This window comes from Calliphora vicina, chromosome 2 (assembly GCF_958450345.1).
Source record: "Calliphora vicina chromosome 2, idCalVici1.1, whole genome shotgun sequence".
In the NCBI taxonomy this organism is placed as follows: Eukaryota; Metazoa; Arthropoda; class Insecta; order Diptera; family Calliphoridae; genus Calliphora; species Calliphora vicina.
The window spans coordinates 10,043,995-10,059,590 of NC_088781.1; the positions used below are offsets into that span (position 1 = coordinate 10,043,995).

The 15,596-nt window shown below is 29.6% G+C and overlaps 1 protein-coding gene across 2 annotated transcripts in view; it reads right to left on the reverse strand.

Annotated features, from left to right (window-relative positions):
• Positions 1-15,596, reverse strand: part of bark (protein bark beetle) — a 34,531-nt gene that overhangs the window by 16,153 nt on the left and 2,782 nt on the right. For both annotated transcript variants that reach the window (XM_065501172.1, XM_065501173.1), the window contains exon 2: positions 6,690-7,369. In XM_065501172.1, coding sequence (XP_065357244.1) covers positions 6,690-7,154 — 465 coding nt within the window. In that variant the 5' untranslated portion in view covers positions 7,155-7,369. The remainder of the gene's footprint in view (positions 1-6,689; positions 7,370-15,596) is intronic.

Sequence of the window (15,596 nt, forward strand, 5' to 3'; positions counted from 1 at the left end):
GTTTTCTATAGAAAGCTAAATATAAAGTTTTCTATAGAAAACTAAATATAAAGTTTTCTATAGAAAACTGATCATGTAGTTTATATAGAAAACTGATCATGATGTTTTCTATAAACAACTGATCATGTAGTTTTCTATAGAAAACTGATCATGTAGTTTTCTATAGAAAACTGATCATGTAGTTTCCTATTGAAAACTGATCTTGTAGTTTTCTATACAAAACTGATCTTGTAGTTTTCTATACAAAACTGATCTTGTAGTTTTCTATACAAAACTGATCGTGTAGTTTTCTATAGAAAACTGATCATGAAGTTTTCTATACAAAACTGATCATGAAGTTTTCTTTACAAAACTGATCATGAAGTTTTCTATACAAAACTGATCATGTAGTTTTCTATACAAAACTGATCATGTAGTTTTCTATACAAAACTGATCATGTAGTTTCCTATTGAAAACTGATCTTGTAGTTTTCTATACAAAACTGATCTTGTAGTTTTGTGTATAACACTGATCATGTAGTTTTCTATAGAAAACTGATCATGTAGTTTCTTATTGAAAACTGATCTTGTAGTTTTCTATACAAAACTGATCTTGTAGTTTTCTTTACAAAACTGATCATGAAGTTTTGTACACAAAACTGATCATGCAGTTTTCTATACAAAACTGATCGTATAGTTTTCTATAGAAAACTGAATAAGCACCACTCTATTACGCGTAAAATATACATGCAACATGCATAATAGGAAGTTATTCTTTGCGCTTTATTTCTATCAAACATCAAAGACATATTCCTCAATTAGTTACATTCTTTCCTCAACTCTCAAGTTACAATCACCACAACCAACCACACATGTATGATGACAGACAATCTATTCATTCATTCATTGAAGTTAAATTGTAAACACTGTTGTTGTAAAGAAAATTTAATGTATTTTAATTATGAAAATTAAATTATCTTATTTATGCTTTACTTCTAGATGAATAAGCAAAAGATGTGTCATGTTAGTAGTGTGATTTTATATTCAAACATTGACCTCTGCTTCCGCAAAATATCTTTGCTTTTTTTAATATAAATTTTATGCTTTTCTTACAAGCTTTTATCAGCTTGTATTAGTCACTTTAGTTGTTGTGTTCTTGTTTTTTGTTCTGTTGCATTTTGTACTTATTCGTAAACACTGACACTATAGCGTTCGTTGACAGGAAGACAAGTTAAGTTGAGACAAGAATTTCATAAATTGCCTGCAAGGGGAGGAAGTTCTTAGTATCATTTATAAGGTTACTTTAGTTTGAAATCATACCTTAAATGGTGTTTTGTTCCCAACGTTATTGTGTTAATGATAAAGTGGCCAAAACGGAAATAGATGTTATTAGACTTCCGTGAGCAAAGTAATTAATAATTGTAGCTATTGATCAATTGTAATACAGTTATGGTTATAAAAAGTATTAATAACTATTGCTGCACTTATTTATTAATCTATGTGGCAAGAACTTGCTGACCTCCGGTACAAAAATGCTTCTGTTTGTGAATAATTTTGTTTATTCTTATTCAAATCTTGCAAAATTGTAATCGCTTTGTCATATAATTTTCAAAATTATTTATATATTTCCGCTCAATTGTTAAGTAAACATGTCATTAAACTTAATCTTAACTGATTCGTTTGAAGCGAGCATTTGCTGAAAAACATATAGAATATGCGCCCAGAAATGAAACCATAATATTTCATCATTACAACGCTCGGGCACTTTATTCAATACCTGTTAAAAACTATTTAGAATGAAGTGGTTGGGAAGTTTTGTCTCGCCCTACAGGCTTTGCCCCATTCGAGTATCCGAAATTGGCTTGATTCGTTCATGGTCTCAAAAGATGAGCAGTTGTTTTGGCTCGAAATCCATATGTTGCCAGAAACATGGGAAAAGGTTGAGATATCCTTTTTCAAAGTAAATTAATCTTACTAATTTTCCTATTTCTGATAATAATGTTTTATTAAGTAATACATTAGAATGAAAAGAAGAACATTAACTACACACAGAAAACAGATTCGTAATAGCAACCGAATTTATTGCCAATCGAATGATTCGGTTTTAGTTACAGAAAATTAGTGGACAGAGATGAATTTCGATTGAAGCAACCAAACTTTTGATGCCACTTCTAAAATTTTGTAGCCACCATTGTAAAATTGAGTCACTAAGGCAGAATCATTCGATTGGCACCAAATTCGGTTGTGAACACGAACTGTTTTCTCTGTGTACTCAATTTTATGTATATCAAACAAAAAAGTTAAATTTTGCGAAAATGAGCGGATTCACTTAATTGTGGAAAACTTCGAAAAGAATCAATCGATTTGTATGATCATAATCTCATTTTGTCCCTATTATACGTGACTTTGCGATGAAGCAATTAATCTGAACAATCAAAAAAATCAGCTATTTTCACGTAAAAAAATATTTTTTGCTTCAATTACAAATCTCTCCATAGAATTGAAAAATTTTACCATTTGTGTACATAGGTAGCCATGGTGCATCAAATCTATATATAGAGGTTATTCAAGCCTTTGTTTGCTGTTGACCTGTGTTATTTTTATATATTTAATATTGTTTATGTTTGAACTCCTTAAATATATTGTTTAGATTTATTTATTCTTCAGCTAACAGGAATAATTCTTTGATCCGTCGCACAGTGGCGCCATTTGAGTTTTTTCGTTGCAAAAATCATAACTTTTGAACCAAATGAAATAATCAAAAAGTTTAAAATGCATATGATAGATAATTGATCAGACTATGAAATGAGTGTTTCAAAAGGGTTCTATGTAGAGTGATCAAATATTCGACATATACAAAAAACCGGTTTTCGAATAATTCGAAAAAGCGTAAATTTTAAAAACCGGTTTTCGGTTCTTTCTATCAAAAACCGGTTCGAATAACCGGTTTTTTGTGAATTTATGAATCCAGTTATAAATTAAGCTTAGATACTGTTTTTTATTAAAACTAATTAAAAAAATCGTTCATTCAGTCTTTTAAAAATTAATTTAACATAGGCTGACTTCATAAACGCATTTTGCAAAGCAACACTGCAATGCATAGTGTTCATAAACGCAATAGATTTTGTTTTGGCAATGTCGCAAGTTCATTATTGTATGGCAATGCTTGTCCATGCGCAGCATCTGTCAAATTTGTGAACTGTTTTTATTTATGATTCTTTACAAAACAGTTATGCGTTCATATATGTCAGTATTGCTTTGCCTTGTAATTGCTTTGCATTACTGCGTTTATGAAGTCGGTCATAACTTCAAATTTATTTTTGATTAAAAAAGAAACAGAAATAGCACGTTCAGTTGAAGTGGGATTAACTGTTAAAATATGCATTGTATAAAGATTTCATTTATTTTTACTTTTTGAAAATTTCTCCAAATAATTAAAATCATGTTTTAAGTCGCTAGTTGTTACAATATTAGATCTTTTATGTGGATTTTAAACTTCTTTTAATGTTAAACTGAGCTGAGCATCTAAATTTTGCCACTTTCAACATATGTGTTCTAAATCAGATGAACTTTCATTTAGTTCTGACTGTTTAAAATTTTCAAAAAGTCTATTAAAAAGTTGTTCAGCATACTGTATAGAGTAACTTCGGGTAATGTGGACTACCGTTTTGTTTTTTCTAAATTTTGGCCACAATATATATGGATATTAAAAAAGTTGTGAAGCAATAAATTAGCTAATGTATTCTCTAATTGTTTTTGCAGTTGAAAATTTTTTCCGTCAAAGGATAAAAAGTTTATGTGAAAATATTGTAAGGAACCCAAAAACCAGCATTAAAAAAAATGGAGGGTAATATGGACTAGTATTTAATACATAAAATTCATGAACCAGCTAATCATGAATGATTAAAAAATTTAATTTCAATATATTTTTATTAATACAAACTAAAAAGTCGAGTTCTTGGCTTAGACAGATTGCTTACAAAGTACATAGTTATTGTCGGGTAATATGGACCAGTAGTACATAATCAAGTAATTTAAGTGGTCCACATTACACGAACTTGGGTTACAGTGGTAAAAAATTATTTTTACCTCGAATAATTCGAAAACCGGTTTGACCACTCTAGTTCTATGCCTTTCTGGTGCCTACTTATAGGTTAGGAAAGTTGAAATTTGTGGAAAAATCAATTTTATGGGAAGTAAAATAAAATATTTTTTAAAATGTTTGATTTTTTATGTTTCTTTTTAAAGGCTTTTATGATTTAAAATTATTCCAGAAAAGATTAAAAAAAAATTTTGGTTGGTTTTTCACGGTTATATATGAGGAGCCGCAGCACAAAAGGTACTTTTTTGAAAATTTAAAAATTTTGGGAAATAGATTTTTTCTAGAAGATTTCAACCCAAATATTATAGAAATACCAAAAAATCAATTTGTAAAAAAAATGGAAAAAGTATCTTTTGTTTTGCGGCAATGTATGTCATTTTTGCAACAATATATTTTTTCAAAATTTTACCTTTAGCAAAAAATGGGGCAAGAACGGGCAGCTGGAAATTTTTGCATTAGGTAAAGGAATAATCAAAAAACTTATTTTGAAAATATGGCAAATATACACTAAGGGAATAACTGCAACTTAAAAACAATTTCATTAATAGAAAAACCATATTAAAATACGATAAATCAATAATTTTCAAATTTAAATTAATATTTTTCCATATTGAATTAAAAAAATTCAACATTACTAGACTTTCGATAATGTTTCTTATTGATTCAATATGGTTTCTATTGATTTTAAGTTGTTTTTTCTCCGGGTGTAGAAATTATTTTTATTTTCCATCAAAGTTGGAAAATATTGAAAAAATTAATAGTTGGTAAATATCGAATTACCTGGACAAATACAAAGAAAACAGTACAATTTTCTTTTATTATTTTCTTAATAAATATATCTATCAATAGAATTAAAAATAATTACAGTCCGTTACATAGTTTTGATATATTGTATCAGAAAGCGGACCAAATTACCTAAAAATGTTTTCTGTTTTTTTTTTGAAAACTGAAAATCATTCAACTATGAAGGGCCTATATCTTCTGAACCAAAAATCTGATTGTAATAAGAGTATCATATTTGAAATCCTATAAAATAGCTTTATTCAATATTTTTTAGGGGCACATGCAATTTTTGATTTTTGCAACCTCAATTGATCTACGGGCGCCACTGTGCGTAGTTAAAAATTAAACTCGATGACTCCTGTGCTACGCTCTCCTGTACAATTACTTATGTAAATTGGATCAGTCGGTTGGAAATGACAGATTTAATTCCAAAATATTTTATTTCTATACCACTGTGCGCAACCAAATTGCTGCCTTGTGTCATGAAGAATGTTAGCTGTTGTATTTATTTACTTTACTCTGTCCTTTCACTAGCCAACAATGAAATTGTAAACCACTGTAATTTCCATGGATTTGAAAAGTTAATATTTACATATTGTATGTGTTGTTACTCCCACTTTTAATTAACCCTCTAACCGGCAACCTTAGGCGGGGTATGTTAAATGTATGTAATGCTGCTTTATATTTCCCGTTATAACGGTAAATATGTGTAAAGAGAAAAATAATTTACTTATTGTGATAAACAAGAACGTGTACTTGTCTAAAACCTGGTATTTTTTTTTTTAGTTCAAAATAAAATTGGCCGGTTAGAGGGTTAATAAAGATTTCATTTATGATATAAAAGAAATATTTTTCGTTCATTTGAATTAGTTCACTAATAAACTATATTATACCAGTTCTTGTGTATGGCTCAGGCAACGATACTCTTACGTATGGATGGTTTATGAACGAACTACTTCTTATGAGAGTTAAAAGAAGTATAAACAAAAATATAGAACAGAAGTGCAAAGTTATCAGAATTAAAGTCGAATAGTGATCTCAATACTGAACTAGTTCAAATAAACTACTAGTTATACTGCATAGTTTTTCAGAGATCGAATAACTTTCGATATTTTAGTTCAGTAAAAGTGTAAATACAAAAATTTAACATTTTTTTCAAGTTAATTATTTTGTTGTAAAGAACAATTACACTCATTTACGAAATTTGCAATTTGCCCTAAAAATATATTCTAAACGAAACAGGTACATATTAAATATAATCTTATCAATGAACCCACTATAAATGAACATATAAAAACAACAAAAATATTAAATATAGTCACTCATCCGGGCCTACGTCAACCTTAAACAGAGCATATAATTCCGCAACAGTGTTATCTAGAAGCATTACAAAAACGCTGATATGAGTAGAAGATAAAAAGCTTTTCATACTGATAAGAATACAAAAGATATTCAAGCAACAGGTGAATTTCTTTATAAAATAGAAAACAGTAAATATTTCAAATACAAATAAAAACATGTCTGTAAACAAACATTTATGAGGTTGAACCTCATGATGAATCATTAACATTTGATTTGAATTACAACTAAAAATGAAATTAAAACAAAAACAAAGAAACAGCAACAAGAACAAGATCAAAATGAAATGAGTAAGTGTGTCAAATACACTTGTTCAAAGTCAAAATATACAATAAAAATAAAATTAAAAAGAAATAATAAGTAATGAATTTATAACGTTCGTGATATGCACTGAATTTCATTTTAATTTGTAAAGAAAAACGGTTCAAAATTAAATTAAACTAGAGAGAGAAAATAGAAAACTTACCACTGCATGCAATATTCCTTTTATGGTCAAACCAACAGTTGGAGCAAATTCCAAACGCACACCAGGTTCAATGATTAACTTGGCATTTCTCTCCACTGTAATGTGTTCTCGAACGCTATAAGGACTTTCACTAGAACGTAATATACGCTCATTTAATATACTGCCGCCATTCAATTCTGTATAAGAGGTGGAGGCAGACGACGACGACGACGAAGAAGACGATGACATCAGCGTATTGTCGTCTGGCCCCAATAGGGGAGGTGGTGATTTGGTTGTTGGCAGTGGCGGTGCAAATTGCAACTGTGTGTTTGTATGAAAATCTGGGTCGACGTCATACTGACTATTGGGAAACTCCGCAGATTCAAATAATTCACTATTTTGTGTTTTAATTGTGGTTATGAAACTTAAAGCAATCAGAATTGTAACTGCAAATCCATTAAAGACAAGACGTCTAGGCGTCATCATATTGTCAGGCACTTTATTGATTTATATTTATTCTATTTTTTCTTTTTTGGTTACTTAGGCACACTTTTTTAGTTTCTTAAGAAAAACTAATTATTTATAACAAATCCAGTTTATAAGAACACTTTTAAAAGGCCACATGTTTAACTCTTTATGTTGTTTTATTTAATTTAAACTTTTTTATTATGATTTTTTATGTTTTTTATATGTAAATGAAACTGAAATTGTAATTAAAATATGTTTAAAACAAAAAGTAAACCAAAAATAAACTCAAACACACACTCTTTCTTAAATAAACTTTAAAATTCCATTTTTGGTGTTTGTTTATTTTTGTTTAATTTTCTTAAATAACGGGTTTTCTATTGTGTCGTCATTAACTATCGTATAACAAACAAAATACTCGCTTACTTAAATATTTTCCCCCACAATAACACAAATTTTAGGTTTTTTCTTTCGTTTAGCTTAAGTGTAAACCAAGTTAAGAAAAATTCCAACTCACACACACACAAATTCGAAACCTTTTCCACGCTTTTTTATTTTATTTATTTTTTTTAACCAAAACACGTCTATACGCAAACAACCGTTATAAAATACTAACTTGCCACTCGCTTGTTTACTTTACAGAAAGAACTTTTTTGTTTTTATCATTTTTAACGCTTTTATTTCTCCCCAAAAGTTATTTTGGTCTCTCTTTTATTCCAAAACAACAACAAAACTACTCATATGGGAGTACAATACACTGCACTGCATAAATAAATAATAACAGTAAAATGTGTACAATGTTTGGGGAGCTGTTTTGTACATATTTGAACTCCATCATGTTAATTGACTGAATGGAAAACACAATTTGTGTATTAATTGATTTAAGGTACTTTTTATTCTCAGTATTGCAGACATTTTCTCACTATGGTGCCGACAATTTGAAAATCATATTACTGTTTGTTTATTAATTGTATTTTGATCTCTATTTATTTATTTTTTTGGTTTAATCTGTAGAGAATTGGGTTTTAATCAAATCAGCGATTTAAATTGGCAGTTGTAGAATGGAAACAAGTAAGAGAGCTATATTCGGCTGAGCCGAATCTTATATATCCTTCACCAAATTATACTTTAAAATAATTTTTTTTAAATATTTTTCGGTAAACAAAATATAAATTTTTTTTAATTTATTTTTCAAAATTTTTTTTCGAATATCGTTTTAATGTTTTTTTAAAAAAAAAATTATAATTTTTTAAAGAAAGAATTTTGAAGAACGAATTTATGACAAAAATATTTTTTTGATGAAAAAAAAATTTGGTCTAAAAAATATTTTTCCCGATTTTGACCCATTGTTGGTCCAAATTACTATAGCCTTATGTATAACATCGTTGCAATGGACTTTGAAATATCTATCATTAGATATCCATATTGTCTATATTAATGGCTTAGTAATCTAGATATAGATCAAAAATAGGCCAAAAATCGAGGTTGTCCCGGTTTTTTCCTTATATCTTATTTGTGGCCCGATTTTAAATAGCAACAGAGCCGGAAGAATTACCGATATATTGATGAATGAATCATGTACAGTGCCGGACTTAAATATTCACACAGCATACAGATTTATCTTTAATCTTGCATATTTTTTAAACGAAGGCCACAACTTTCGTGGAATATATGGAAAAACTAAACATAATTTGGCACATTTCAGAAAAAATAAATAACTAATGTTTCGAAATTCGATTTTAAGGGGACAAAAATATTCACACAGTTTCTAATTTTTAATAGGAAAATAGTTTTTTTCAATAGTTTAATATTTTGTGGAGTAGCCTATATTTTTAATCGCCTTGGCATTGAATCGACACATTTTTGGTGACGTCAGCTCCAATATTTTGCCATTCTTGTGACAGCACTTCTTTAAGTTGAGTCTTACTAATAATATGGTGCTCTCCTACATGTCTGCCCAATTTATCCCACAAATGTTCTATGGGATTCATGTCAGGTGATTGCGGAGGTGTCGGGAGAATGTGGGGAACATGATGCACTATCCATATTCGGACGTCATGGGCTGTGTCTTTGGGGTCATTATTTATGAGGCAAGGATGTTCTCCCATCCTTGCCTCATAAATTACACTTAAATTCCTATGAAAAGAGAACTGTATTCCAATTCCGTATCGTCGAGTTTACATGTTCTATGGCATGAACGAGAAGTACTGTTTTTTTTTTAGAAATATGAAGTTTTTTCGCGGAGCTCAACCAAGCAAGATCAGCATTATTTGCCCTCCGACTAACAGTTCGAGCAGGGAGTAATTTTTTAAACCATCTTGCCATTGAAGTATCTTGCTTTGGAAAAGTTTTACGAGATCTTTTTGTTTTTCCTGCTGATTTATTTATTATTCGTTCATTATTTTGGTTTCTAAATTTTCGGAAATCTTGACTCTAATCATTTTTACAAACTATCAAAATAAAATAAATATTGTATTGCGTGTATGACTTAATGATGAGGGATTTTTCAAACTTTTTGTTTTTATTTTGAAACATTTGTACTATATAAATTTATTCAAAGTACTGAGATAAAAGAATTGCTCATCTTTTGAGGCCAAGAACGCATCAATACAATTTCGGATACTCTGTTCTAAAGTGAAGTGTACCCCAGAGAGAGTATTTTTCATCGATCGAAACAAATAGTAATCGGACAAGATTTGGACTATAAGGCGAGTGAGTGAAGCTTCCCAACGACTTCCTTCTAAATAGTTTTTAACAGGTAACATGAAAAATTGGGGCCGAGCGTTGTCATAATGGAATATCATCTCTGGCCGCATCTTTCGGCGAATGATCAATTCAAACGAATCAGTTGCATTTCTCTATGATGATCTGGCCAGATTTCTGCAGCTCATAGTAGATAGGTCACTTTTGGTCCCACAAAATACAGAGCATTACCTTAGCGCCATGTATATTTGGGTTTATTGTCGATTCGACTGGTTAGTCGGGCTTTACATACGATCTCTTACGCTTCGGTTTATCGTAATGGATCCATTCTTCTTCGCAAGTAATGATTCGGTGTAAAAATGATTTTCTTTTATAGCTGATTGAGAGTTATTCATAACACTCAAACCATAAAATTAAAAATTTTCAAATATTTGTTGAGACATTCTCATGAGATTTTATAAATTTAAATACTGAAAGTTTCGTTAAAATCTTAAATGTATTAATTCAAATGTATTGGGAATTTCACGTCAAGTGAACCAACTTTTTTTTAATGTCTTCCGATCGGGATGAAATTTGCACCAAAGTTAGACCTATTGGATAGTAATTCAGACACAATTTTTCAGCAAGATCGGTCAAGAACTCTCGGAGTCGAAATTTGACATTTTGGCCAAACATGTGATTTTTCTCATCCATATAACTTATTACCTATTGTTCTTAGCAAAATGTGTCCCAAATAGTTAAGATAGCTATTTCTTCAATCTTTCGAACAAAATATTTAAAAAAAAATAAAAAAATTTTAATATTTTTTTTACTTTTTTGATTTTTTTCAAAATGGTCCCTTTTGTTCTTATAATAAGGCTTAGATATTTTCCTTGGGATGCGAGTGCAATATCTATAAAAAAAAATGTTTTGTACTCAAAACATGCAATTTTTGACTTTTTTTTGCAAAATCGAAATGGGCCCTTTTTAAAATTTTTTTTTGCCCACAGAAAGTTCAGATATTTTCCTTGAAGACTTATTTAGTTGCTTAGTGGGATGCGAGTGGGATATCTATCAAAATAAATGTTTTGTAACTCAAAATATGCAATTTTTGACATTTTTTTAAAAGTCTTTTAATTTTTTTTTGCTCAAAAGAAAGCTTGGGTATATTCCTTTAAGACCTATTTGATTGCTTAGTGGGATGCGAGTGGGATATATAGCAAAATAAATGTTTTGTAACTCGAGATATACAATTTTTCATTTTTGTTTGTGGCAAAATCGAACATTTTTCCAAAATGGGCCCCCTCTTTTTAAAAATTTTTTTTTTGCTCAAATGAAAGCATAGGTCCATTCCTTTAAGAGCTTTTTGGTCTCTTAGTGGGATGCGAGTGGGATAGTATCAAAATAAATGTTTTAACACAAACATTTTATGTCTTGAGTTACAAATACATATATGTATATAATTAGTTTTCAAGTAAACAAGTTAATGATTTCCTGTAAAAATTAATTGTTTAAAAATAACAACAATATTTATGTGAATATAGTTTTAATTTAATTATTGCTTAATAGTAGTCTCTAGTGAACAAAAGAGAGTTAATATCTCTCTTGTTATTGTTACTTGTTTTTATAAAAGAGAGCAATGCACAAAATTAACAGTAAATTATTGAATATTAATGAGCTGATAGACAGACAGACAGTTAAGCATGTTGGTATTTTTTGTTACCAAATGTGCTTTTTGTATTCGTACAACACGTACTCGTATCATACAAGAAAATGCATTAGAGAAAAAGTCGTAAATATTGATAATTTTCATTGTTTGTGCATGTGTTTTTTATAGTGAATTTATTGGGTTTTTGAACTTTAAAGTGATAGACTTTACATAAGCAGGTACATAACCATTATATTGATAAAGACAATATCTATGGTAATGTAAAACAATTCGAACATTTTCAGCATATTGGGTATTTCAAAGTAAAAAAAAAAACGGTTACGAAATAATACAAATTGTTAAAAGTAGTCATAAAATTTACTCCAAAAATATGAAAAATTTGTAATAATTTTTTCTAATTGAACATATTTTTATTGTTTTCTTTACAATGCTTCCATTAACTTTGATCTTGTGCCAAAAAAGTAAATTTCTTTACTTACAACCCTCAATAAATTAAAGTAACCCTGTATCAATACAAAGTTTCAAGGTTAATTGATAATTGCACTTTAACAAAAAAAAAAAACTATCGAAGCCAGACAACGTATTGTATGTAATAGATAGAAAACAATTTCTTTTAGTTTAGTATTATTTAATACTTCATAATAATCATCAGTTAAGTATTAGTCACTAAAGTGACGATAACAAAAAAAAACAAAACAAAACAATATTTTATGAATGAATGTAGCAATAACAACTAATACTAGATAGTTAATGACAAACACAAAAAACATATAAAATAAATGAGATGAACTGCTCAACTATTTTGTATCTTAGATTTTTTTTTTTGTTCTCGTTTATACCCTACTGTACGGTGTGGTCGAAATTTGAAAAAAATTTACCTTTATAAATATAATTTTTATTGATAAGTGTTGCTCAGTCCGATAACACTCACATTGTTCACCAAATCTCTATATTTTATAGCAAAAACTATTATAGTTCAACTCGAAATCATTCATTATTTTTATAGATACCTTTCTTGTTAAGACTCCGTTTCACATAAAACTGTCTATAAAGGCACTATTCTATAAAAATACATTATTGAGACAGTATTCTATAGAAACGTGTTGTATTGAGATACCATAACCAGAAATATCGTCCGATTCATTCGTGAGATAGAGCCAGAAACCGTTACCAGGGTCTTGTAAAATTGGATTAAAAGGTCTGCTACGGCAAAGCCAACACAGACAGGCACATAAATCGTGTTGGGTTAATATTGATAATGTTTCTTCTTTTCAAGTAATATAAATTAAATTTTTATCATTTTGGACAATCCTCGAAAAATTTCAAATATGTTTGATCTGAAACGAATATAAATCGTTCAGATCTCTTTTTTATTTCAGTGCAGCTTTTTGAAATGTTAACACATGGTACTTTATCTGAATTAAGTTTGTGGAATTTCAACTTCAAGGGGCTATGATCAAATATGGACCGACAGAAACAAAATATAGTTTTGGGATTTCTTTTTATAAGGAACTTATTTTTGTTAGTCATATTCCGGGGTGATATTTGTATGGGTGCTGGGAGAAATCATGAAACGATTCTTACCATTTTCAACATAGCTTGTCCTCTAATCATAGGATCAATGTGCATGACATTATCTGCAATGTATTAAAGGAAAAAACTAAAACATATTTGAAACATTTGAGAATTTTTATTTTTGGAGGTTGTCTCACATTATGGTTCATAACTCTAATTCGACTAGACCGATTTTTTGCCTCGAGGACCTATCATGCCAACAACAGGCTGAATAAGGACAAAGAATATATATAGTTTTTGATTCTACGACCAATATTTCGATTTGTTAGAAATATAATGACAATATCAATACACTTCTTCTTTTTGGTGGTGGGTATACAAAAAATTATCAGAATTCGATCGGGTTCGACTTATATATGTGGGTGTATAACTTAAAAAATGCGGGATTTTTTCAAACGTTTAACTTTTATTTTGAAACATTTGAACAATATAAATTTATTCAAAGTATTTACCATTGTTAACTATGATCTTTTCCCATCTTTCTGGCAACATATGGATTCCAAGCTAAAAGAACTGCGCAACGAATCAATACATTTTTGGATACTCTGTTCTGAAGTGAAGCGTATCCCAGAGAGAGCGTTCTGTATTGATCGAATGTAATGAGTAGTCGGACAGGGCATGGTCTGAACTATAAAGCGGATAAAGTAAAACTTCTCAACCACTTCTTTCGAAATTCTTTTTAATAGGTATTGCAGCATGTGGCCTAGCGTTGTCTTGATGAAATATTACGGTTTCGGATTTCAGCAGCTTATAATAGATAGCGCTCTTTTGCTACCACATAATACAGAGAATTACATTTACGCTATGGTTCTTTGGCTTTGGTGTCGACTCGGCTGCTTGGCTGGGCTTCACATACGATCTCTTACGCTTTGGTTTATCGTAATGGATCTATTTTGCATCTCAAGGTATCTCGGCTTTAATTTGTATGGTACCCAAATTCCCTGCTTTTGGATGAATCCTGCTGCTCGCAAACGTTTTGAAATTGCTGCTTGAGTAACTCCCAATGATTTTACAAGCTCTTGTTGAGTTTGACAACATTCTTCATGGCTGGCCTCGGCGATATTCGTCCTCCGTGTCAAAATCATCACTTCTGAACCGCACAAACCATCTCTCGCACATTAAAACCAATCGAACACAATCCCCATAAGCTTTGGTGAGCAATCGGTGTGCTTCAACGGCACTTTTTTCAAATTAAAGAAGAAAGCTAAATTTTCGATTCGTTGGTATAAAAATCCACATTTTCAAAGCAAAAAAAGTGACATATGGGCAATTCCACGAGAATGACAAACACGACTGAAAAAACAAAAACCCTTGAAAACTTTTTTCAAGATGATTTGAATAGGAGAAAACACTAAAATGTTGCTATGTGAAAGTATTTAGAGCTTATTATCAACATTTTAAGGGCAAAAATAATAGTTTAAACTGACTATATTTAATTGTTATTATGTGTTAGTCTAAGATGACGGCGAAAACTAAGCTCCCAATTTTTTTTGTTATTATCATTGAATTGTTTATTGAAACCGAAAATATATTTATATTTATTTGTTTTTAGTTTTTGTATTCGTGTATTAACAGAATATATATTATTTTACTATAAAAGAAAAATCTGACACGTACGTTATGTCACGTACGATATTAATTTTTTTTTATTATGAAATCATCCAAATATTGTTTTTATTTAAATATGACGGATTGTAAAGGAAAAACTATTTGGTTTCGCAAATTTTCTCATATTTTTACATGTACCTCAAAATTACTTCCGTATGTCACGTACGATATACCCTTATTACGCTCGATATTTTGGACAACAATATTTCGAAAGAACTTATAATTTTTTTTAAGGCCCTAATTTTGTAAATCACTTCACCAAAGTGATATTTATATGGAAAGCAAAAACAAAATTTCAAAAATTTGTTTTTTTTTATGTATAAAATCTTCAAATTATGAAAGGCAAATCAACGCTTGAATTTTGGTGCGTTTGTTCTGTTAAGAATTTGTATATAAAAAAAAACAAATTTTTAAAATTTTTGAAATTTTGTTTTTGCTTTCCATATAAATATCACTTTGTGACGTGATTTACAAAATTAGGGCCTAAATATAATACCCTCTGAATGGAACATAAAAACTAAATTATTTTTCGATACTCTTATTTTTGCAAAATCTATTCCACTCTATAGGCGTACAAATGTCGCGTACGATGACATGGAATTGCCCATATATGTTATTAAAACCAAAAACCGCTGATACGCTATCTAATGTAAATCCCGCATTTTTAAGTCATACACCCAATACAAAAAATAAATGCTTATATTCTAAGGTGTTTCTAAAACCGTTTAAATTTTGTTACTGGATTAAACATTTTCCAAAATTCTGTTCTAATTAAACGCCAATAAAGTAACGTTTTATATTTTAAGATATTTTTCTTAAAAAATTTAACTTAATGGTTATTTTTTTATGTCTCTCCACAAATTTGTAGTTTTCCCCAAAAAAATTCTTAGCTTTTTCCTCTATTTACAAAATGACCCATTTAAAATGAG